The 22,474-nt window shown below is 57.8% G+C and overlaps 8 protein-coding genes across 8 annotated transcripts; all 8 read left to right on the top strand.

The window, feature by feature from the left end:
• Positions 1–1,165: 1,165 nt before the first annotated feature.
• Positions 1,166–2,428, top strand: LDBPK_300080 (mitotic cyclin, putative; the record flags this gene model as incomplete). The annotated part of the gene is made up of 1 exon (XM_003862676.1): positions 1,166–2,428. One exon carries the CDS (start codon positions 1,166–1,168, stop codon positions 2,426–2,428), a length of 1,263 nt encoding a protein of 420 aa, XP_003862724.1.
• A 1,004-nt stretch (positions 2,429–3,432) lies between these two features.
• LDBPK_300070 (hypothetical protein, conserved) lies at positions 3,433–3,990 on the top strand (the record flags this gene model as incomplete). The annotated part of the gene is made up of 1 exon (XM_003862675.1): positions 3,433–3,990. One exon carries the CDS (start codon positions 3,433–3,435, stop codon positions 3,988–3,990), a length of 558 nt encoding a protein of 185 aa, XP_003862723.1.
• A 1,017-nt stretch (positions 3,991–5,007) lies between these two features.
• On the top strand, positions 5,008–5,730 carry LDBPK_300060 (hypothetical protein, conserved; the record flags this gene model as incomplete). The annotated part of the gene is made up of 1 exon (XM_003862674.1): positions 5,008–5,730. The coding sequence occupies one exon, from the start codon at positions 5,008–5,010 to the stop codon at positions 5,728–5,730; it is 723 nt and encodes a 240-aa protein (XP_003862722.1).
• Positions 5,731–6,959: 1,229 nt separating this feature from the next.
• Positions 6,960–9,248, top strand: LDBPK_300050 (hypothetical protein, conserved; the record flags this gene model as incomplete). The annotated part of the gene is made up of 1 exon (XM_003862673.1): positions 6,960–9,248. The coding sequence occupies one exon, from the start codon at positions 6,960–6,962 to the stop codon at positions 9,246–9,248; it is 2,289 nt and encodes a 762-aa protein (XP_003862721.1).
• A 1,070-nt stretch (positions 9,249–10,318) lies between these two features.
• LDBPK_300040 (hypothetical protein, conserved) lies at positions 10,319–10,744 on the top strand (the record flags this gene model as incomplete). Its single annotated transcript, XM_003862672.1, has 1 exon — positions 10,319–10,744. One exon carries the CDS (start codon positions 10,319–10,321, stop codon positions 10,742–10,744), a length of 426 nt encoding a protein of 141 aa, XP_003862720.1.
• A 1,039-nt stretch (positions 10,745–11,783) lies between these two features.
• Positions 11,784–12,500, top strand: LDBPK_300030 (hypothetical protein, conserved; the record flags this gene model as incomplete). Its single annotated transcript, XM_003862671.1, has 1 exon — positions 11,784–12,500. One exon carries the CDS (start codon positions 11,784–11,786, stop codon positions 12,498–12,500), a length of 717 nt encoding a protein of 238 aa, XP_003862719.1.
• An 800-nt stretch (positions 12,501–13,300) lies between these two features.
• LDBPK_300020 (cyclophilin, putative) lies at positions 13,301–14,038 on the top strand (the record flags this gene model as incomplete). The annotated part of the gene is made up of 1 exon (XM_003862670.1): positions 13,301–14,038. The coding sequence occupies one exon, from the start codon at positions 13,301–13,303 to the stop codon at positions 14,036–14,038; it is 738 nt and encodes a 245-aa protein (XP_003862718.1).
• A 765-nt stretch (positions 14,039–14,803) lies between these two features.
• Positions 14,804–16,081, top strand: LDBPK_300010 (hypothetical protein, conserved; the record flags this gene model as incomplete). The annotated part of the gene is made up of 1 exon (XM_003862669.1): positions 14,804–16,081. One exon carries the CDS (start codon positions 14,804–14,806, stop codon positions 16,079–16,081), a length of 1,278 nt encoding a protein of 425 aa, XP_003862717.1.
• Positions 16,082–22,474: the final 6,393 nt, after the last annotated feature.

Genomic DNA, 22,474 nt, shown 5'->3' with positions numbered 1-22,474 from the left:
TCTCTTCTCGCCCTAGCAGCGGTTGCGCTTCTCCAGTGCGCGTGCATGCGGCGGCATTTGTTTCGGGACGTCTTTGAATGCGTGCTTTCTGATCCCTGTGAACCGTCGCCCTTGTCACTCCTCCGTTTCCATCGGCACACATGATCACGCACGCACGAGTTGAGCATCCGCGAATACCGGCGACGCCGCATGAGGAACAGAGCTGCTCACAGCGAGGGCGACGGCGTATCTGGTTTAGCTGCTTGCATGAAGTTCTGTTTCTCTCTCTCACCAGAGGTTGCTCTCCACCCTTTCGCTCCCCCCCTTACGCTCTCCGCTCGGGCACCGTGGCGGGCGCGGCCTTCGTGTCTGCAAGACTGCCGAACATGTGTGGGATGCCAACCATACCACCTCACCGTGCCGTCCAATCTTTCAGAGCATTCACCTACCCCCCTCCCCCCCCACCCACTCTACCTCACGCCCGTCCCCGCCTCCTCTTCCCGCCACTGACTTCGCTCCTCTCCGTCTCACTTTCTGGTCTTCTATCCCACCCCCGACGCTGAGCCATGATTGCTTGCACGTCGTTTTTCTCCACGTCTCATTAACATGGCAGCTTTCAATCCGGCACCGCTCTGTTCTCTTTTCACACACCCTCGCACGTCCACATTGCTGAGCCTCGCCTCTCTTCTTTACTAATCTCTCTCTCTACGCAGCTCCTCCGTCTTTTGCAGCTGACGCCAACCCCAATTCGCCTGTTGCATGGGACCTTCGCCGTCGTGTGCCTATCGCCAACTGTTTTCCTCTCGAGGGTGCGCGTGCCGGGGTTTTTTACGCGTTGAGCTCATTTTTTTCTTTGTCGCGTCATTTCTTGCTCCGTCTTGGCTCTCCGTGTGCGTTCATTGAACTTCGCTCCTCTTTTGCGCTTCTCTCCCGCCCCCTCTCACCCGCGCCGACACGCCTTTTTCTTCTTGTGTGCTCGCTGCAGCCGACCGACAGAAGCAGCAGCGACTAGGTGTCGTCTGCTGTCTGCTATGCGGGTCTGGTGCCGACGCCTTCTACTGCTTCCAGAGTCACCGCGGCCTTGGCTGTGTGCGGCAGACCTTCACTCTGATCTTTCCACCTTCACACCGCCCTAGATAAGCACGGACAACAAAGGTAGCGCTCATAGAAGGCAATTACGTGCACGATGTCAACCGATCTCGCGATTGTGACGACGGTCAGCTCCGACTCCGTCAGCCGCCTCTTCGGACCCGCCGGTGCAATGGACTTTCGGTCCAACCCGGGCATGAAGGACGAGTACGAGGATCCGAAGACGATCTTCAACAAGATGAAGCAGAAGGACGTGAAACCGCTGCCCGACATCAGCGTGTTGAAGGGAACCATCTACAACTATAAAAACCGCCGCATCATCACGCGCTGGCTGCGTGACGTGTGCGGCGCTTTCAACCTGCGAAGTACCACCCTGTGCCTCGCCGTCCAACTTGCTGACTCGTACATTGTCGGCAACCTGCACCAGCTTGAGCTGCAGAAGTGCCAGTTGGCCGCTGTCACGGCCCTGTGGATTGCAGCCAAGTTTGAGGAGATGGACGCAGACTTGCCGAATCTGCGCAAGATAGTGGACGTATGCGACGGGGCCTACTCTAAAGAGCACGTTCTCGCCATGGAGGAGGCTATCCTCAGCTTCTACAAGTGGTACCTGCCCCACACCACGGTGGTGAACCATGTCTATTTGCAGCTGCACCTCATCAATGACCCCGCCCTGATCGACTCGCAGCCGGAGGAGAATGTGCCACCCGTTGTCTCGGTCGAAGTCCTCGTGCTGGACGCGAACGAGGGCCGCACCTGGGTCAGCCTTGTCCTGGAGTCGCATGTGTCTCTGCAGGACTGCCTCGATCAGCTGTTCTCCGCCTCGAACTTGCTCTACAGCACCTCGACGTCTGTGTTTCAGCTCTTTGGTAGTTGCTTTCTGCTGGCGGAGCGCCTGCCGCTCACTGCGGTGGTGGGGAACCTCCCATTGGATGGCAAGGGCTGCCGTCGCCTCTTCCTGTGCTCCTCGAGCAGCCAGATCACCTCGACGTTTGCAGAGCGCGGCTCATACGTCATCCTGCGTTCCATCAACTCGGGCTTTCTAGACTTGTGCGACATCCTCACTCAGGAGGTGGTGACGCACGTGGAGTTTCTTCGCTTGTACAGCTATGTAACTGCCTTTGGCGTAATGGGGCTCGCGCTGTGTCTTGTGTCCCCAGACAAGGACGAGAACAGGCGCCTCCTGCAGCACGTGCACAAGAAGCTGGAAATCTCCGCTACGCAGGGTCTGGCTGTCGCGGACCTGCTTACCTCCAAGTATAAGGAGGCCCTGCCCACCATCCGAGAGGGCAAAAGCCTGCCGCGCCCGCCTGAGACCTTCCGCGATACGCTGTGCTACTGCTTTGATCGCAGACTGTCCTAAAGCGAAATAAAAGGAAGTAAAACATTCACGAGCGACGCTGGAAGTGGAAGAGATGCACGATTGCACACACGACTCACAAACGTGTTCCCTACGGTCGAGACGAGGGCTGCGGGGGAGGAGGAGAGGAGGGGGGCTAAAGAACAAGAGCTCATGGCCGCCGCAGCGGGCGGCAATCCTACTCTGCAGCAAAACAAGACAAAACGTGAAAACGGACAAGCAAGCGTAGAGTGAGGCAATGCTCGCTTTATACTCTGGTGGCTGTCATCCACCGACGTGTGGGCATGCGTGCATCGTGTGCACTCATGGTGCCCCTCATGGAGCTACTTCCTCACGCGCACATGTTCTACTGCGTGCGCTGCGCTTTCCACTCCTACCTCTTCCGTCATGTGAGTCCTGATGGAAGAAGAGCGTGCGCGGGTGACACTCGCCATCTCACCTCGCCTCGCCTTGCCTTGCCGCCACCGCACGTGCTGCAAGATTCCGCTCTTCTTCCTCAGCCGCGCAGTGCGGGCGCACACACACGCACACACACACACACACACACAGGCACACGACCGAATCCTGAGGCAGCTTTGTACACACCTACGCGCCGACGCGCCGCGCGTGCGCATTTTCTGTTGCTGTTCCCCTTCGCGCTTGCCCTCAGTGGCCCCGCGGAAGTGGGGCGCCTCGAATGGATGCGCGCCGTGGCTGTGCGTCTGTCCCGTCCGGTGCCGTCCTCGCCATGGAGTCGAGTGAACCACATTGCCAGTATGAACCCGGCCAACGTCAGTAGCTATCGCCCTTCGAGCAGGAGCCTGCAGCCAGGCTACTGCCCTCTGAGCACCTCACACCCGGCGTTTGGCCTGAAACAGGCTCGAGTCCCCTCGCAGAGGAACCGCCACCGCCTCATCTCTACAGAGCACCCCGCCTTCGGCACACGCAAGACGTTCTCGAGCTCCGACTGCTTCGAAGGGCCAGTCAGCGTGTCTGGTATCTTTCTCTCGATTGACCCGAACTTCACAATGGGTGGGCAGGACAGCATGAACCCCAATGCGCAGATTACCACCCGTGACGCGGCAGGCAATATGGCCCGTGCGCGCTACCGCTGCCACATCGAGTCAAGCGGTGGCATGAAGCTGGAGATGCTCGTGCGCGTGCAGATGGGATGGATCTCGCCCCGGGTGGTCTTCTCGCAGATCCCATACGTCATCCACCTCGGCAAAGGCATCGACGTCAGCATCCCGTTCGTGCTTCACTTCACCATGGTCTCCCTGCTCGACGAGCACGGCGACAACACCGGCAGCTTCTTGTACTTCAGTGGCACCCCTATGCTGGGCTTCTCTTCAGGCTTTAGCCGCATCAAGGGAGGTAAGATGGTGCTCAACCCCACCAAGGTGGTGGACCCGTACGTGGAGGTGTTCGACTTTATCGGGCACGTTCACTATCGTCAGATGGGCTTCGTGCTCTTCAAATGCCTTGGCTACCTGCTCTGCTTCCTGGCCTGCATTCCCGCGACACAGCGCATGCTGCAGTGCGTCCTGCCCGATCCGTTCCACCGACACAGCGAAAAGCCCCTGTAAAGCAAGAGCGAGAAAGGGAACGGTGCCAGTAGCGCGCGTCGCTCTTCGTGCGTAGCATAAGCATACGTTGCCGGCGCTCTGCTTGGACGACTCAAGTGGCTTCTCCAGTTGCATCTCCTTACTCCCTCTTGCTCAGGCTACAAGCGGCGGTGCCAGCGACAACTAGAGTAGATACGCCGGACTCCTCTGCTAGACCGGCGTCTCGGGCTGACTGCAGGCGTTGCTCCGCAGCACACTTCCCAGAGCGCATCCTGTAGCGAAGCTCACAGTAAGATCTTCTCCCCCTCAACGCCACAACAGAAGAAAACCGGCGAAGGCGAGGAAAACAATGCTCCCCTCTGCTCACACGCATCCTGGGAGGTCCACCTGTCTCCGCGCCCCATTCGCTCCTCATCCTGTGCGTGTGTGTGCAGGGAGGTGAGAGGATGGGGGGAGGGCGGGTGGGCGAGCCAAGCTGGCGCACTTCTGCAGCTACCTGCGCATCGCACAGAACGGTGGCGCTCGGCAACGCAGTGGGCACGTTGAATGCCCGTGCCAGGAGGAAGTACCGCGACGCTCGCGCACGAGTGTAGGAGTGACGCAGCGCCCATGATTGGCGCACACCCACGCAGAGAGAAAACGACTACATTCGTCGACTTCCACACACGCCCCCGCCCTCCCTCTTTCTCCCATGCGCTCGGGCTGCCCAAAACTCAACCGCTTCGTTTTGTCGACTTTGTGATCGCCTCCGCTGTGCTTCATTTCTCCTTGCCTTGCCACCTCTCCTTGCCCCTCACTCACGCCATACAGGTCTCCTTCGACGGCGTCGTCGCTACCAGCAACAGCGCAGCTCTTGTGCGTGCGTGCCTGTGCGCGTGCCATCGACCCCTTTACCCAGTCTCAGGTTGCCCGTTCACTTTAGAGCGCCACGATCGACGACCAACAGGGCCTCTCCAAGCAGCCAGAGAGAGGGAGAGGCACGAGCACGCGAGGTCGAAACGTACACACACCTTCACGCTGGAGAAGAGCGCGGAAGAGATGCAACGCTGCCTCGCTCGGCTGTTTCAAGCGGGCGTACATACACCGCATGGCTCGCGATACAATGCGGCACGGATGAAGAACTGGCCCGTGCAGGAGGTGCCGCAGAACTTTAGCTTCACGAATGAACAGCGCTTCAAGGCGAAGGCCGTGCCGCGAGACACGGGAAAGATCCCGCGCGACTTTCTGCTGTCCGTGCTGTACCGCAACCAACCTTGTGAGGTGGCATCTCTATGGGAGCACTGCCTGAACGATCCGCAGATTGTGCTGGACAGCAAGCGACACCTGCGCGAGGTCCTGCAGCAGGCCCGCGCGGAGGGGTTTGTCTCGTTCGAGAAGGACGCCGTGACAGACCGTTGGGTGTGCCACTTGACGCGTGAGAGGTTCGAGGAGGTCCGTGCGCTGGTGGGCGCGCGGGCAGAAGCGCAGGATTTGTACTCAGGCCTGCGCGGCGCGTCAGCGACGGAGACGTCGGCATACTCGGAGAGCTTCCGAGAGATGAACGAGGACACGAAGCGGGAGCACTTGCGCCTGCTGTCAGAGCAGGTGGCCGACACCACCACCCATCTCCGAAAGTTTCAGCGGATGGAGATGGACTACCTGCCGTACACCGACTTGAACGGCAAGGTGAACTTTATGTGGTGGTACGAGATGAGCGACACCCGCGACGCTACTGCGCTGCCAGAGGCAGCGGCGGAGGGCAGTCCGAAGCTGAGTGAGTAGTTTGGAGGTTGGTGGCTGGGGTGGGAAAGATGCACGTCTGCAATCCGGTGTGCGTTCGCTGCATTGACCGAGGCGATCGTTTGCTCGTACCGTAAACCCGAGAAGAAAACCATCGCCCACATCGCATAAGCGAGGCGACGGCTGCGCGCAGACGCAAAGTGAGCGAGGCGTGTGTGGCCGGGGGAACGTCGGAGCCGATTCTGCCAGCAGACGCCCAGTGCACCGACATGTGCACAGAGGAGATGGATGCAGGATGCTTTGCTGGGACGCTTTTCTTCCGCTCTCCATTGATCGCCCTCGACCCAGCTCTCCGCCGTCGCCGAACTCCACCTCTGTACGGAGTTTTTCTGTGTTTGGGTATGCGCGCTCGCTTGACTCCACGGCTGGTGCCTTTGCCATTCCAGCTAATCCTGTCATTCCTCATCGATGTCTCTCCTTTTCCGCCCCTCACCCCCTCCTCTGTCTTTTACACTGCCCACACACGCCGCTGGCGTTCTTCCTGCGTTGCACTGCATGTCGTCCTCCCTCCCCCGTTCCCTCCGCGATCTCGCACCTCTCTGCGCGCACCATGGCGCTCGCAACGGAGAAACCATTTGAAAGGAGCAGATCGTCCACGCCCATCGTCTTCTGTTTTGGCTGGGCACCGTGTCCTTTACACGCCTACGTCTTCGCCCTTCCACTGTGATTCTCTGTGCTTCCCTTTTTGTACTTTCCCCATCGGCGTCATCCACATTCTTTTCCTTCTCTCCCACCAGTTCGTCTATTGTGCTTTGTGTTCCGGGCTGAGCGCCTCGACGCCCACGCACTCTCCCCCGGCCACCTCTCTTTTCCCCTTGATCTCTCTTTCTCCAGCTGCATCGGGTTTCCCCTCTCTCTTCCTATCTACCGCGTCGCCGCGCTGTGCTCACCACAGGCGTGCGTCGTTGTCGCGCTCGTTTCGTGCTCGTCTAGATCTTCTTTTTCCACATCTCTCTCTGTACCACTGTGCTTGCGTGCCTGCGCGTCTCGCCTCCTCCGCCTCGTGGTTTCCACAAGAGGGCTTACACCCGCGCACCCATACATGGGCACTTGTGCGCAGCCTACGCGCCCAAGAGATAGAGAGAGACAGCTGAACCCATATCCATATACACATACACACACGTGCGCGCCGCCTTCTTTCCTCCTTTTTTTTTATCTCGCTCTGCCTTGCTGAGCGGGCGCGGAGGAGATCGGCGATATCATCGGTGGCCATGCACCGTCTTTCCTCGTTGTCCGAGGGGGATCTGTGCTTCTACCAGTCCACGTTGTACCAGCTGATCCAGGATGCTCCGATCGAGGCGAAGCCCGGCCGTGAAATGATGCGCACACTCCGTAAGGAGCTGGTACGATCGATGGAGCAGGAGGAATGCCCTGAATATTGCGCAGCCTTGGCGGACCTGTACAAAACCGTGACAGACACATTGATATCCGCTGCTCACCGCAGTGCCCCGCACGAGCTCATCAACCGCACCACGAGCGACTGCCGCATTGTCACGGACGAGGACGAGTATCAGTTCCACCAGGAGGAGGGCTTTTTCGACGACGAGGACGAGGATGAAATGGACTCCAACAGCGACATCAAGTCCACCGCCAAGGACGCAGAGCAGAAGCAGCGCAAGAGGGAGGAGACGAAGCGCAAGCGTCGCGAGGAGGAGGACATGCTCATGAAGGAGCGCAAGGTCACGGACGAGAAGGGGAAGCAGTACCACACCCTCGGCCCCTTTCCGCCGCCGCGGCTCACCGTGCGTGCCCCCACCAATACCTTTCCCAGCCGCAAGGCACTGCAGCAGCGCACCATCATCGAGACCCCCTCTTCCACGTCTTCGTCGTCGGACGATGATGAAGCGATCAACCAGCTCATTAGCAGCCGCTCCACCGAAGGCGGGGAGGCCGTGAACCACCTGACTGACTTTCTTCAGCCCCTGTCTATCGACTCGCTCAAGAAAGTGGGCGAGAGCGCCAAGGCGAAGCTGCGGCCCTCCTCAACACACGACGAATTCGTGTCCCAAATCGTGAAGACGGCGGTGCGGCTGGGCTGCGAGAAGGCGTGCGTCCTCATGGAGAAGCAGAAGATCATCGAAGATATGACGTCACACGTGCAAACGGGCCCGCTGCCTACGGCCGCCAGCATCGACTTCTTGAACACGCTGCCGGACCACCTGAAGCAGTCGCTGGGTAGTGTTCTGGGCCTTCCGGAGGAGAAGCCCCCGGTGGAGGACATGTGGGAGCGCATGGTGGCCATGGGCTTCCTCTCCGTGCTAACGAATCTGCGCTTGAAACCGCTCAAGAAAATTGCGAACGAGCTCAGCATCGTGCTGCCGGACACCAACTCAACGGAGAAGTTCTGCGAGTTTATCGTCTTTGCTGCCTTTCCACGCGAGCGCATTCGCGCGAAATTCTCCCGCGCCAAGCAGAAGAAGGTGAAGTTCACGGTGCCGCCGGACAGCATGAGCATCAAGGGCGACATGGGGTTCGTGACGTTCCACGTCAACAACATATCGATGCTGACAAAGGAATCGGAGCGTCATTACTCGCCGGAGTTCCACTTTGCCAATCTCAAGTGGAGCCTGCTGTGCATGACGAACAAGGAGTCGCTTGCGCTGTACCTCTGCCAGACCGGCAGCGTGCACTGCAAGTTCCTCATCACGGTGGTGAACAAGGCAAACCCTGATGACTCCATCTGTAATGAGGGCACGCAGAGCTTTTCCGCCATGTCGCAGGAAAACGACTGGGGGTTCAACAACGTCATCAAGTTTGCGGAGCTGCTGAATCCTGACCAGGGCTTTGTCACTGCCGATGACGACAGCATCACCATCGAGGTTGGCATCGTGTTGGTGGAGCCTCTCAAGACACCCACTGCACGCGAGAAAGCGCCAGTCGCCAAGGAGAAGAAGAACGAACCCCGCGTGGACGAGGCGGCGATGCTGCAGCTGCTGGCTGACGAGAAGGTAGAGCAGACGCGCAAGAAGCTGAAACAGGAGATCAGCAAGACCATCCGGGAGGAGGAGAAGACACGCAAGGACATCACACAGAGGGCCAGCAAGGCGTACCACGACTTGTGCGATCGCCTTCGCCAGGAGACGAAGCGCACCCAAAAGGAGGTGGCGGACCGCGAGCGCAAGGAGGAGCAGGAGCGGCAGCGGGAGCTCGACAAGATCAAGCAGGCGCAGGAGCAGACGGCGGAGCTCAAGAGTCGATTACAGTCGCTCAAGAAGGAGAATGCGGAGCTGATACAGTCGAAGCAGGATGCCACACAGGCCGCCAAGGAGGCAAAAAAGAACAGCGAGCGCATCGCCCAGGAGCTGAAGTTTGTCTTGGACAGGGTTCAATCGACCCAGCAGAAGCTTCACACACAGGAAAAGAAGCTTGCAGCGGCCAAGAGTCGCTACGAGAGCATCCTGGCCGAGGAGCCCGACACCCCCAGTCCGTCCGATGATGAGAACGACCTCATGAGCGAGGACCTCACGCGCTTCATCAACCTAATGACGGACGATATGTAATCATGCACTGAGTGCTCTTGCGATTGTGTGTGTGTGTGCGTCGTGCATATTCTCGGCGATCGGCCGGGACGTCTGTCTTGCCACAAACTAAAGCCACGCAAGGACATACAAACGCGCAGGCCTCTTGTAGCGCACCTTTCTTTTCTATCTCTTTTGCCTACTTCACTGCCACCTCGTTCTTGTCAGCAGTGTGGCAATGAGGACACCACTGCGTGTGCGTGGGCGCGTGTGCTGGTGTATGCGTGCTTACGTGTGTGCTTGTTTCAGCAGTTTGTGTTAAGAGTAAAAACGAAGGAACACGATGAGCGGAGCGTGGAACAACAGCATTCATGTAAAACAGAGATGAGCCGCCCTTTGGGCGGTGCCGGCATTTTGTCCGCCGCTTGCGTATCGCGAGCGTTGCCGAGCCGTGGGGAATAGAAAAGGGGCCGGAGGGTGTTTGGAGTGTCAAAGGGGAAGCACCGCAACCGCACACTCTTACTTTTCACAACGGGGGCTGGGCACGGGCCCACGGCCGATTTCTCGCACTCGTTTGCCTCACCCTATATTTTTCTTTAGCGTGTGCCGGTGCACGCCTCTGTAGCCCCATCTTCCACACCGGGAGAATGGTGTTGGCGAAAGTAGCGGCGCCGCACACTCAATTCTGGTCAGACTCTTTCCCCTCCATCTCGTACTCCCTCCCCTCTTTTGTGCCTTCCCCCTCCCTCCATCTCTTTGTTTATGGGCTGCGCTGTGTTGCCTTCACGCGATTGGCAGCGCACTTCTCGCCCATTCCACGTACGCTTACACACCCACCCACACACGCACAGCGGCTTTTCCCTACTGCTTCACTGGTTGCTGTTCGATTTTGCTCCCTTCCCTCTTCATCACCCTTGGGCTCCGTCCCGCCTTTCCTGCGCAGCCGATACCAAGACAGCTCCCTTCACGGGTTCAACCCTGTCAAAAGTGTGGTCATTCGCCTATCCTCCCCACATTCATCAGTGACACCGCAGGCGCGAAGCCAGTGCTCCGCGTGTACATTCTTTCTCTGTGTGTAGTGCCATCACGAACGTGCTGCTCCTCTGCTCAGCATGAACCTCCGCAATCCACACCTGCCACCGATTGTGGCTGGCGTCTTATACGGGTTGTCTCTCATCCTCTTCATCGATGGCATCGTTCTTGCCCAGCAGGAGGCCAACAAAGCGAATCGTTTCTCCTTTTTGCACTGTGTCCCTGCCATCTTCTCCACCGTGGGTCTCCTTCTTCTCCACCTCGTGTCGCCGTCTGAGGTCAAAGAGGGCGATGGGCGCGGCCGCGTGCTGCTCTTCATGTCATGGCTCGCCATGATTGGGTCTAGCGTTGGCGCCCTCGTCATTCTCTTCTTCTGCTATACAGGCAAGCAAACACGCACTCGCGCCATGCCAGGAGTGTCGCTCGTGCTGTACACGTGCACAGCGCCCATTATCACGTCTGTGCTGTGGTGGGGCCGCCGCGTAGTCGACAGTGACGAATGGTGATAGACGTCAGAGCAACCATGAAAGCCTGCGCTCTGCCACAGGCCCCGTGACGGGATAGGGTGCAGAACGCCGACACACATACCCAGGCCCATAGGAGGTGCTCCACGAAGCGGTAGGGCTACGTGCCATCCTCGCTCACTCATTTCTCTAGCGTCCAAAAGACGGGGTGGCCCAACCGTGCGCAGGCCTCACAAACTCGCCCACAGACCCTCTCACTTTCTCTCTGTATGCGCCTGCCTGTGCATCCGTGCGAACCTCGCTGCGAGTGGGCGGTTGCCGCACAACGAAAGCAAGAGCTTCACCGTCCTCTTTAGCTGTGGTGCTCCGCCGAATAACGGAAGGCGCCCATCTCACCTTGTGTGCTTGCTGTTGCCGCGCGCGCCGGCTCTTTCTTTCAAGTTTGTCATCTTCCGTTCTTTTGCCTTCCCTTCGTTGCTTGCGTGCTTGGTGTTTTCCCTTCGACTGTGTGTCTGTGTATGGAAGCGTGCATGCTACTCTGCCGCCTCCCCTTGCGAAGCTCTGTGGACGTCTGCGGCTTCATCTCCGTTTGCTCTCCTCCATGGAGCGGAGAGAGGCGCGGGGACGGTGAAGGAGACGCAAGCGGCGCTGAGCGTCTGACGGCCCTTCTCCCTCTTCTCTCTCTTTCTTCCCCCATGCAGCTTCGCGCCTGCGCATAGACACTCCGGGGTCTCCCAGCGCACACGCACGACATGACGCATCGCACACCCGTTCCAAGGTGGGCCTTTTCGTTTTCTTCCTCCCTCCCTTCTCTTTGCTTCTTTACCTTTACCACTACACTCATTCTTCGCTCTCTTTCTCTGCATGCAGGTATTGGGGCATTACTTCCGCACTTGTGCCTCGCATCTCCCTCTGTGACCCTCCACCCCGTCGTCTCACAAGGGAAGGACCTGCACGGCACTAGCTGAGGAGACGCTGCTGGAAGCGCTAGAGCCCTCTCTCTCTTTTTGCCGCCGACACCCACGAAAAGGACTCTCGAGCGATATTGACGCCCCTCCTCCTCCACCCCCCCAAAACGGCGATGCGGCGCCTGCAGCGGCGCATTCTCAGCGCACGCACGCCGGTGCGTTTATTTGACAGTGATGAGCGCTTCGGCAAGGAGCTTGGCTTTGGACACAAGATGCGCGATATCCCAGTACTGACCGGTAACCCGCGCCCAGTAGCTCGAGAAGAGTCGTGGCGGTGCGCGTACAAGCTGAGTGACCGTATGGAGTTCGTGGTGCGCGACATCCTCACAAAGAACAAGTGGAGCCCCTTAGAAGTGGATCGAGAGCTGGCGCACATATTCGAGCGCAAGGAGGTCGGCAGTCGCTCCTCTCTCAACACCTGGTCGACCGTGGAGGAGTTCCAGCGAACGCCATGGTACCGGCGCTACAAGCCGACGGATGACACAGCGGCCAAGTTCATCTCGTACGAGGCGATGAAGCTCCTCGAGAGTGCCTTGATTCCGCCTTCGCTACGCACGGACCCGTACGCTCACCTGCGCAAGAGGCATATGGAGGACAACTGGATAAATGACAAGTTCTCCGAGGACACAGCCAGGTATATTACGCGAGAGCGGCTGGCGCAGCACACGAAAGGGATGCCCCAGTACGGTCAAATGAGTCGCCGTAAGTACATGGAGTTCGAGAGAAAGTTTAGAAATATGCACGGCTCCAACATGCATGTGAATGAGATTTACTCCGCCTGGCTGAATTCGCTCGACGCCAAGGATGGCGAAAAGCGGCAAGATGAATGAGAGACGAGAGCGCGTGCGGCGAAGAAGGGCAGCGCGAAACGAAAAAAAAATAAAAAAAAAGGAATGGACGCGTGCAGCTCTCATGGAGATGGCGCATTTCGGGAGCGACGCTGTCGTGCTCCTCTTCGCTCTGCTTCCGCTGCCAATGCGCGTACGTGAGTGCCAATGACGTACACACATTGGCAGGCACACAAAGAAACCAAACACGAAATGCACCCTGATAACGTTGATTTCCCGCGCTGTCAGTGGATTGGAGACGTCAGATGCGCCGTGTTGAGGTGATGTCTGCCAAGTGTTCTCTTGCCGCGTTCTTCTAAGGCTCGAAGGGCCTTGCGCATTCCATCTTTCTCTCTCGTCCGCGCCATGACGAGCCTCATTCTCGCACGTGAGGTTTTGCGTAAGGCTCGCCTACAAAGGAGAGATACACACGAAAAAAAAAACAACGAACAAGTAGAAAGCAACCACGGACAAAATCTGAGTATCCACAGCCGTGACGAGATCGCCGTGTGCGCGAGTGCGTGGCTGCTTGAGCCCTCTTTTACTCGCGCGTTCTGTTCCCCTTCTTTCCTCTCAACTTTGCCGTTTTTTTTCTGCGTCTTACTATCTTCCTCACTTCATCGCCCTTTGCTGTGGGCGTCCACCTCTCGATGGCCGCGTACGTTCGTGAGGATGCGTGCTCGATGTGCGCCTCTCTCTGTACACGCACACACGCTTCTCCCCTTCTTTACTGGCGCAGCTTCGTCTTCTTTTTCTTTTGTTCCCTGCCGCCTGAAGAACACCGGAATTCGGTCTCGAGCAGCATGCCCTTCCGGGTGCTGAAGCCGCGGAGGGACGCTCCGCAGGCATTGCTGACGCCGCCATCGCGTGAGCAGGTGTACAACAACATCGAGGAGCGTCGCTTGAAGGAGTGGGAGAACTACCAAAAGGCTCACCGGTTCATGGAGGAGGCGCACACAAATCGCATTTTCCTCGACATCGGCATCGGTGATGCATTGGCGGGAAGACTCGTTGTGGAGCTCTTCGAGGATGTCGTACCCGAAACCGCTGCACGCTTTCACCGCCTCGTTACCGGCGAAGGCGGTATCCACGACCCAACTGGCGTCAAGCTGGACTACCTCTACACCCCTCTCGAGCTGATTGACCGCCAGCACGGCTACGCGCGCTTTGGGGATCTTTTGGCGTATGGCGTGCGTCTTGAGCCTCTGCGACAGGAAACGTTCAAGGTGCGCCACACCAGCCGTGGACTGCTCACGATGACGTCTTACGGGCCAAATCTGTGCAACACGTCTTTCGCCATCACTCTCGCCGCTGCGCCCTCTCTCGACTTCAAGCAGGTAGCGTTCGGCAAGGTGGTGGACGGGCTGCATCTGCTGGAGAAGCTAGAGTCACTCCCGCTGGATCAGGTGGGCCGCCCTCTAACACCAGTCATGATTGCGATCTGTGGAACCCTTACGGGAGAGCGTCCCCCAGGCAAATGGGCCTCGCCCCAAGACAGGACGGGCTGCGACGAGGATCTTGCATACGAAGCCATCCAGTGATGACGAGCAGTCAAGAGTCAAGCGCCTCCTTTCTCTGCGTTTGGAGAACTGCACAGACCCTGCTTGCCCACCCCTTTGTCGGCGTTCTCCCGCGTCTCCTTCTCCCCTCACCCCTTCCCTCCTCTCTTCTTGAACCATTGAAACGATGTTCTGTATTTCTGCATGACGCGGCACAGTCGCACAGAAAAAAACCAAGACAACGAAAACACATACACGACGAAAGCAACAGCCTCCTCCTCACTGCACGCGCACACAAACTCGCGCACGATTCGTCGTCGCCACCACCTGCAGGCCCCCTCCCCCCCCTCCCGATATATTTTCCTTGCTTGGGCGGAGAAAGGCAGCGCGGCGACCCAGGCGCGCGCGCCCACCCACCCACACACAGACGCTTTAGTGGTATCACATGGGCTGCAGTTATGCAAAACGTCGAACTCCTCTATGACGTCCTCTGACTGACCTCTGTGTGCTCTCCGTTCCACTGTTCCCTTTCTTGTTTCAGGGAGCGGCCCGATCTATTCCTTGCAGCGCTCCGTGCATGACACCCGCGTTGTTCTCTCTCGTCTACCTTTGCGCAACTCACTCAGCCTGTGGTGCGGTGGTGCTCCTCCTCCCCGACAAACCCCACACATACATCCACCAACACTGACAGAGCTTCTCCATAGAGCACAGAGGAGGTGCTGACTCGTCACCTGGTGCTGCCAATACGTCTTGCGTCGCCGCCTGCCCCCCTCCCCTCTGTGCTCGTGGAGCCCGCGCGCGCCACTCATGACAGGGGGTCTTTCTGCGAGTGGGGCGGCTGAGCCTCTGCCGTGCCGCGTGCCGTTTCTGCCCAAGCTGAAATTCCTCTGCCTTCACGTCTTTTGCGCGCTTTTCGTAGACCTCGTGCTGCGGCTGACGCGCTTCTTCAGCCGTGCACAGCTTAGGACAGAGGCAACGGCTACGCACGGCTCTCTTCAAGCAAAATCGTTCTTTAAGCTGGACAGGCTGGACAAGGTGCCGTACGCGGATCCGCCGTACAGTGGGCATGTCAGCACCATCCTGTGCGCTTTCCGTCCCCATCGGAGCATTCCGTATCAGCGCGTGGTTCACCCCGGCGCGGACGGCAACCCCATGTACTTGGACTGGCTGCTCACAGATTCGCGCCATGCCAAAGGAGTGTTCCTCATCATCCCCGGACTCGCTTCGTGGTCCGGTACCAACTATATCGAGCACTTCGTGTGGTTCGCCTTCACCCACCACTTTCACTGCGGCGTCTTCAACTCTCGCGGTATGGGTAACACACCCATCGAGACACCGCGGCTCATGTCCGGCAAGTGGACAGACGACTTGCGCGCCGTTCTACGCGACGGGCCATTCTCGCGTGCCGCCATTGAAAAACACTGTGGCGCTGGCATTCCTATTATCGCTGTCGGTTTCAGCCTGGGCGGCGTGATTCTGTCCAAGTACGTTGGCGAGGAGTGCCTTGCGGCTCGCGAGCTAGTCATGGACGCGGTCATGGTCGTGAACTCCCCTCTCGACTGCCTCGACTCCAACGCCGTCATGAACCGACGCATCAGCAAACTCCTTTACCAGCCAAGCATGGCAGGGGGCCTGACGGCGTATGCTCGGCGGCACGCCAAAGTGCTGAAGGATCTCCCCGGGCTTTCCCCGGATGTGCGCGCCGCCTTCGCTTCGGGGCGCCTGGAGAAGGTTCTAGCGCAGGTGAAGACTGTGCGCGACTTTGACCGCTTCATCACCGCCCCGACGCTGGGGTTCGCCACGCCGGAGGACTACTATCACCACATCTCCCCGATCGAGTGGCTACCGCACTTTTCTGTACCTGTCCTGTGCATCAGCGCCGCCGACGACCCGGTGACGGGAGAGCCACCCATGGCGAGTTTGGCTAACACCATGCAGTCCAACCCTAACGTGGCGCTGCTCGTCATTCCGCACGGCGGCCACCTCGGCTACATTCGCAGCGTATGGGACGAGTGGCTCGGGACGGAGACGGTGATGGAGAAAATCATCTACGAGGTGGCGGCCGCCATCACGCCCAGGCGCTAATGCGATGAACGCGATCTTCCGCACCCCGTACTCATTTTGTCTTTTGCTCCGTTTGCACTTTTCTGCGGTGGTGTCCCTTCTCCCTCCTCCTCTCCTCACCCCTTCCGTATCTTCGCTGGCAGGGCTGCTGCTGCGGCGAGTGACATGAGGCGTGAGCGTGCCATCGCCCATGCTGCGGTCTCTCGTTCTTCATCCCCTAGTACCGTCACGTGCGCACCTGTAGCCAGCCAACGTTACAGTCCCGCTCGGCGGTACTTTCCGTCGCACTGGAAAAGGACACGAATGCTTTGAGGTGGCGAGTTGCTGCAAACGAGGGGTCCCGATGTTCTTCTTGTCCACCACCGCTTCAGTCAGGCCTGGTGTACCGAAAGACTCTCTGCGCGGCGCTGCGTGAATTCGGTGCCGCTCTGCTCGAGCCCCTCTGCCTTAACTGTTTTTTAAGCATTCTCGGTTGATTCTTGACTTCTCTCTACACACTCTCAGTTTCTCCTTGACCTGACAAGTGTGGTGGCGCCACACGCATGCGTTTGCATCTCAGTATGACTGTGCACAGCAGTTCATATGCGTACCTCCTTCTTGTCTCTCTGCCTTTGCCTCTTTTCCATCAAATCGTTTCTCCAACTCTTTTATGTACCTCGGCCTCTCTAGCTGCGGTGCCGGAAGTCAAGTGGTACGTGTGCTCAGGGCAGAAGACTACGTTGCCGCTCTGCACTTCGTGCCGCCTCACCACCACGCATCTTCGTTGACTCCTCTTTCTCTCTATCTCGTGTATGTTTATCTCCGTTTGCCCTCTCCCCTCCCAACCACACACACACACACACACACACCGGAACCCGTAACATCTACATGGAGGCGAGCGGCAGCTATGCCCCTCCGCGCGTCCAGACTTCGCCAGCAGGACTCCCGAGTGGATTTGCCGCACCTTTTCGCTCACTACCTTGCACACGCATCCCCCTGATCGCTCTTGCACGCATTCGACATTACCTACTCTCTTTCTCTATACAACGTGTGGCTCTGTTCGGGACGCGGCACGCGTGACTAGCTCCTTTTACGCGATCGCACAGACCGTCTACGAGCGCAGCCAGTTGCCCTCCTTAAACCCTTCAGCACCCCCTCAAAACCCATCGCACGCATATACCTACCGTACCACTGAACCACCATGGCTCCATCCCCCCCCCCTGGATAGGCCTTCGATGCAAGCGCGACAGCCAGCCGAACTTCAGGCGCACGATCGGTACCGCCCCGACGACCGCGAAATGGCCGTGACCCGCCATCGCTTGTCCCACGATGTGCTGAAACGCGGCCTCCCGTAGGCGTGCGTGAACAGTGTTTTCGATAGCTCACTCCTATTTCTCGGTGGCTTCTTCGGCTGGCAGCGCTGCCGTATTGCCGCATCTAGGACGTCGTTTCCGCGTGCCGTCACTGACAGCCCGTTCATTCGGCGCGTCTTCACGCCAATGGCGCCCTTTTCCCTGCTGATCGTTACGCTCGCTCTTTCTGTCTTCCAGCTGGGCTTGCGACGATCAGCGTTGAGCAGGAAGCACATTCTTCTCCAAGAGCGGGTGCTTGCGTATGGCGACATTACCCTAGAAAGAAAATCCTTCGCGAAGACACCAAAGTTGCCACCAGGGGTGCGGCAGCGAGGGTGCCGTTACAGTCGGCACAAGAGCGGTGCGAGTCTCTTCGTGCACGCACTTTGACGCGTGCTGACGTCTTCTTCCGTCCTCCCTCTTCCTCCCACTTCCCCCGCATTAGTGGAGGCCCTCTTCTCATCTCTGCTGCCCCAAATCACAGCATGCTGAGGACACAAGCTTCCACTTGTTGGCACGCACAGGCGCGTACGCTCCTCTGGCTGCGGTAGAGATGAGGGCGAGCACTGTTCTTCTTCGCTGCACCCCCTCCCCCCCCTCTATCGTTCCGCTTCTCCATTCCCAAGTGTTCTGTTGTTCTCAGCCGCCCTCTCCTCTCACTTTCTGCTTTGCTCTTTTGCTTTTTATGCGGCTGCATCACCGCGCGTTCTCTTTTGTTTCGTCGTTTGCCTTCGTTGTTGCTCCTTATCACGAAAGAGCGGGGACAGAGACACCTCAGCGCAGTGAAAGGGACAAGCCCGTACGACGTAGGTGAGGTCAGAGCGATGTATCGCTGCTGATGTCGGCGGTGAAGCGCTGGATGCCGTGGCTTCGCAGCGACCTGCAGCAGTGAAGACATTTGTGCCATCCTTCTCATGGACAGAGTATCAGCGTAACTCGAACGTATCCCACCCCGGCCCTCGCACTCCCTACTCGTGTGGGAGAGTCTGTGCCATGGCGAGCGGAATGCGCCAGGAGTGGCAACCTCCATCATGGGGAAGTGCCTGTGAGGCGACATGCGAGGCCGGGGGGGGGGCGAATGAGTAGTATTCGAGGCAGAGGCCGTGCTCTCCGATGACTGAGTCGGCACATTGCTGTACCGCGCGTGTCCACGGCTGCTTCGCACCACGTGACGAACCTGTGAAAGGCCTGGGCCCGAGTGGCGTTTGACTCATGCTGTAGAGCGGAACAGGCACGCTCTAGAGCATAGGCTCATCTTGCTTGCTCTCCATCTGCTATTGTACGACCGATGCGCCACCGCCTCGAGTTCTCTTTCTGGTAAAAGCGAGCCTTTTTCATCGCTGCCGCGACGGGCATGATACATGAAGTATTCTATCAAGTGCCTTAATCGTGGCATCCATCTCCCTCTTTGCGTATATGGACATGAACTAAACCATCCCCGCTTTCCCAAGGTCTTCCCACCTGCTGCTTTTGTTTCCGTATTTCCTCCACCACCATCGCTCTCCCCGTGAAGCTGCTGCGATAACGGCGGCAGCGTAAGCACCCACACGAGTAGATAAGCACAACCGCACCATACAGGCAAGTTTCCTGCGGCCTGCTCGTACCACGCGTGCCCACAGATTCGCATTGCAGCATCATCCAGTGTATTGCTCCCTTCTAAAAAGCGATCTTTTCCCGCCTTCTGTCTCCTTTTCTTTTCTGTATGTGCCCCGGAGGAGGTCGTCGAGGGCGGAACCGTTGCGTTATTGGTGAGGTCTTGTGGTGGGATTGAATACATTAACATTTTGCACCTCATCCCCTTTTTGGGTATGCGTGCATGTCCAAGCTTCTCTCGTTTGATGCAGACGAACCCCTACCCAAGCATACGTATATATTTTAAGGAGAGAGAAGCGTTGTGTTGTGAGGAGCACCTCCGCCTTGCCTTGCTCTTTATATGTTTCCTTCTCTCCTTTTCCCTGGGCTCCTTCACGTGCACCCACTTGGATGTGCGAATCATTTGCTTCGCTTATGTGCTCTCCAGTTGCATGACTAGTTCGTCCGTCCAGACCTCCATTGCCTGCTCAAAAGCAACACAACAGATGATTTACTACAAAAAAAAGGGGAGGTAGAGAGCGTGTCGGCAGAGAAACAGAAGCACCACACAAATGGGGCCATGGTGACTGCTCCCCCTCTCTCCATTTTCGCAGGTTGATCTTGTGTCCTTGCCGATTTCCCGTCTTGTGATAGCAAAACGCGCCTCTTGTAGCAAAGCTGCTCGTGCTGAGAGGGGAGGGGGCGCCCAAGCTTCCACTGCTCTCTCCTCCGCGTAATTGGTGCTTTCCATGACGCCTGATGCAGGGGCATCTGCTGCAGTCGTGTCCGCGCGATTATGCCGTGGTCTCTCCTTGTCAGGCGCATTCTTTTCCTTTTCTTCCTCGCCCCTTTCTCTTTTGTGACCTGTCTGTGCTGGCTTTGAACTGCACTCGCTCGGGTGCGCATACGCACACCCGTCTTTTCCTGCTGCAGATTAAGCACCCAAGCAGTCCTGCTCACACGCTGTCCCCCTCTGCTCTCTTTGCCACGCAGCCGTTTTCATTTCCCCGTTTCCCCACAAAGCAGAACTACACAGACCCCGTCATCACCGCCATCGAGAGACATGGCCTCCAAGCTCCTCCTTGCTCTTACTCTTCTGCTGGCGATCGCCATGCTCGTGTCTGCTCAGACTTGCGCACCCGGCTACACTCCGGTGAATGGCGCGTGCGTGCTGAACTGCCAGGCGGCGCACTGCGATATCTGCGACCCCCACGACACAACCCACACCTCTTGCGCCACATGCTCCTTTGGATACCTTCTCACCCCCTCCAAGACGTGCACGCCCGCGTGCTCCATCGCCAACTGTGTGACGTGCTCTTCTTCTGGCAACAACGCGTGCCAGGAGTGCGCGCCGGGCTACCTCCGCACCGCCAAGGGCCTGTGCAAACGTTCAGGCAACTCGGCCAGCACGGTCGCCTCTGTCGCCGTGGCCAGCACCATCTTGGCAGCCTCCTTGTTTGCTATCGCGGATTAAGGGTTTTCTGCTAACTCACTTTTTTTTTGTCGTTCCGCTTTCCTAATTTCCTTCCTCCCATTCGCTCAACTGTTTGATTTTCGGATTTCCGCACAATGAAGACTGCGGCATCCCGATCGTCGGCAGGTTGCTCAGCGCCACAACTGACGACCGGTTCTTCCTTTGGTCTTGCATTCTGTCACGCGTATGCGCTTGTGCGTGTATTCACGTGTGCGCAGCTCCTGCACTGCTCCACTTCTCGCATGTTCTTTCTGCCGTCGTTGCTTTCCGTTTCTTCTACCCCTTCGAACTTTCACGATGCACGCTGAGCCTACACCCTGGTGCCATGCCACACCCACCGACACAGACTCGCCGCCACGCATATGTGATGAGGGGAGGTGTGTCGTGAGGGGCTGCTGCCCTCGAGGTGCGCTCTGGCACGTGACTGCTTTCGTGTCCCGTCTACTTTGCGTACGAATACCTCGTCGTGGTCGCGACTACAGCTTAGGAGTCGCAGAAGCTGTGATGAATGGGGGCTACACGGTAGCCGGCATGCACAACCCTTTCATTCTGCACGCACTGTCCGCCACCTGCATACCGGCGCACACCAACGCGACAACGTCGGGGTGACGCAGCAGACTTGCTCGCTTTGAGTGCGTAAAAGGCCGTGGTCGCTCTTTTCTTCTTTCCTATCCGTTTGCAGACGCATTCAAAAAGCCACTCGTTGCGGCCAAGTGGACTTCAGACTGAGGGTTTGATTATTCCGCATTTTTCTAGCTTTTTGTTTTCATTGCTTCACGTCCCCGTGGCCGAAGAAACAGCGCGTCCTGTCGCGCATGTGTGCGCAGCCCAACCCTGTCTTCATCCCCTACTCCTTTCTCACCACAGCAGCGCAACCATCAGCATGGCATCCATGTGCACATCGAAGAAGCCCCCAAGCCCGTTATAGAAAAGAGCGAAGCTGATTGCCCTAACAGAACAGAGGCTGGCCCCTTTTTCCACTCCCTCTTCCCCTCCAACATATGGCATCACCTTCGACCTCTTTTACCCTTCCTCTTCTGGTCTTGACTCTCTCAGGCAGCACCTCTTTACTTGGTGTCTCTATTTCCCCATTTCTCCCTCAGCCCCACCCTAGCATCTTTCTTTCATTGTGTAACAGACTGACCGTGCTGACATTGCTCGCTCCACAAGCGACTACACAGCGAGGCGCGAAATGGACGAGAGAGAGCGGGGGGATTGAGGGAAGAGGGCGGCTGAGTAAGTGAAGGAATAACGGTGTTCGGGGTTCCTTTCTTCTTTCGCCTTTTGCTTGATTTCTTTAAAGACGGGAATATGAAAAACGAGACGAGGTCGCCCTTCGGGCTGTTCTTCTTTTTTCCCCTCCCCCACCTCCTTCCCATGTGCATAGCAGTTTGAAGTACAATGGGCGAAAATCAAGGTGAAACCGACACGTGCACAAACGGAAGAGAAGTAAGAGACATCCGCGTGCGCTTTCATGGCACTGCAGCAGTCTTGTCTTTTTCTGAGAGAGTGCTACCGTGTGCGTGCGCCGCCATTCTCGTTTCCCCGCCGGTACCATTGACCCGGGCGGCCACCTCGCCCCTCTCCACACCCACTTCCCTTTGAAAACGCCACTTGTGGACAAAGCATGCAACACAGAAAATGAAAGGCTAACGAGGCTGCGGTGGCCATGTCGCCGTGACCGCCCTCCGTTGCTAGCACACCAGTAAAATCCCCTACTTCATCCAATCATCTCCATCTCGCCATCTGCTTTTTCCTCCCACTCCTCCCTTGCGATCATTCGCGCGCGGGCACGGCTTTTTAGGACAAACTTTCAGCCCATGCACAAAGTGCGTTACCGTGCTCAACTTCGCTGTTTTATCAGCGATTACAGCACAGCTGGCCGCCTTTGACACCGACGGTTAGGGTTTTTCTCTCCACTGATTCCTTGCACAGCGACACCCTCTCCAACAGGACGGGGGCGTGACGGTGTACTGGTGTACTGGTTAGGGTTAGGGTTAGGGTTAGGGTTAGGGTTTTTCTCTCCACTGATTCCTT

This window comes from Leishmania donovani, chromosome 30 (genome assembly GCF_000227135.1).
Source record: "Leishmania donovani BPK282A1 complete genome, chromosome 30".
In the NCBI taxonomy this organism is placed as follows: domain Eukaryota; phylum Euglenozoa; class Kinetoplastea; order Trypanosomatida; family Trypanosomatidae; genus Leishmania; species Leishmania donovani.
The sequence above is the reverse complement of the archived record's forward strand: the minus strand, read 5'-3'. Positions and strand labels throughout refer to the sequence as shown.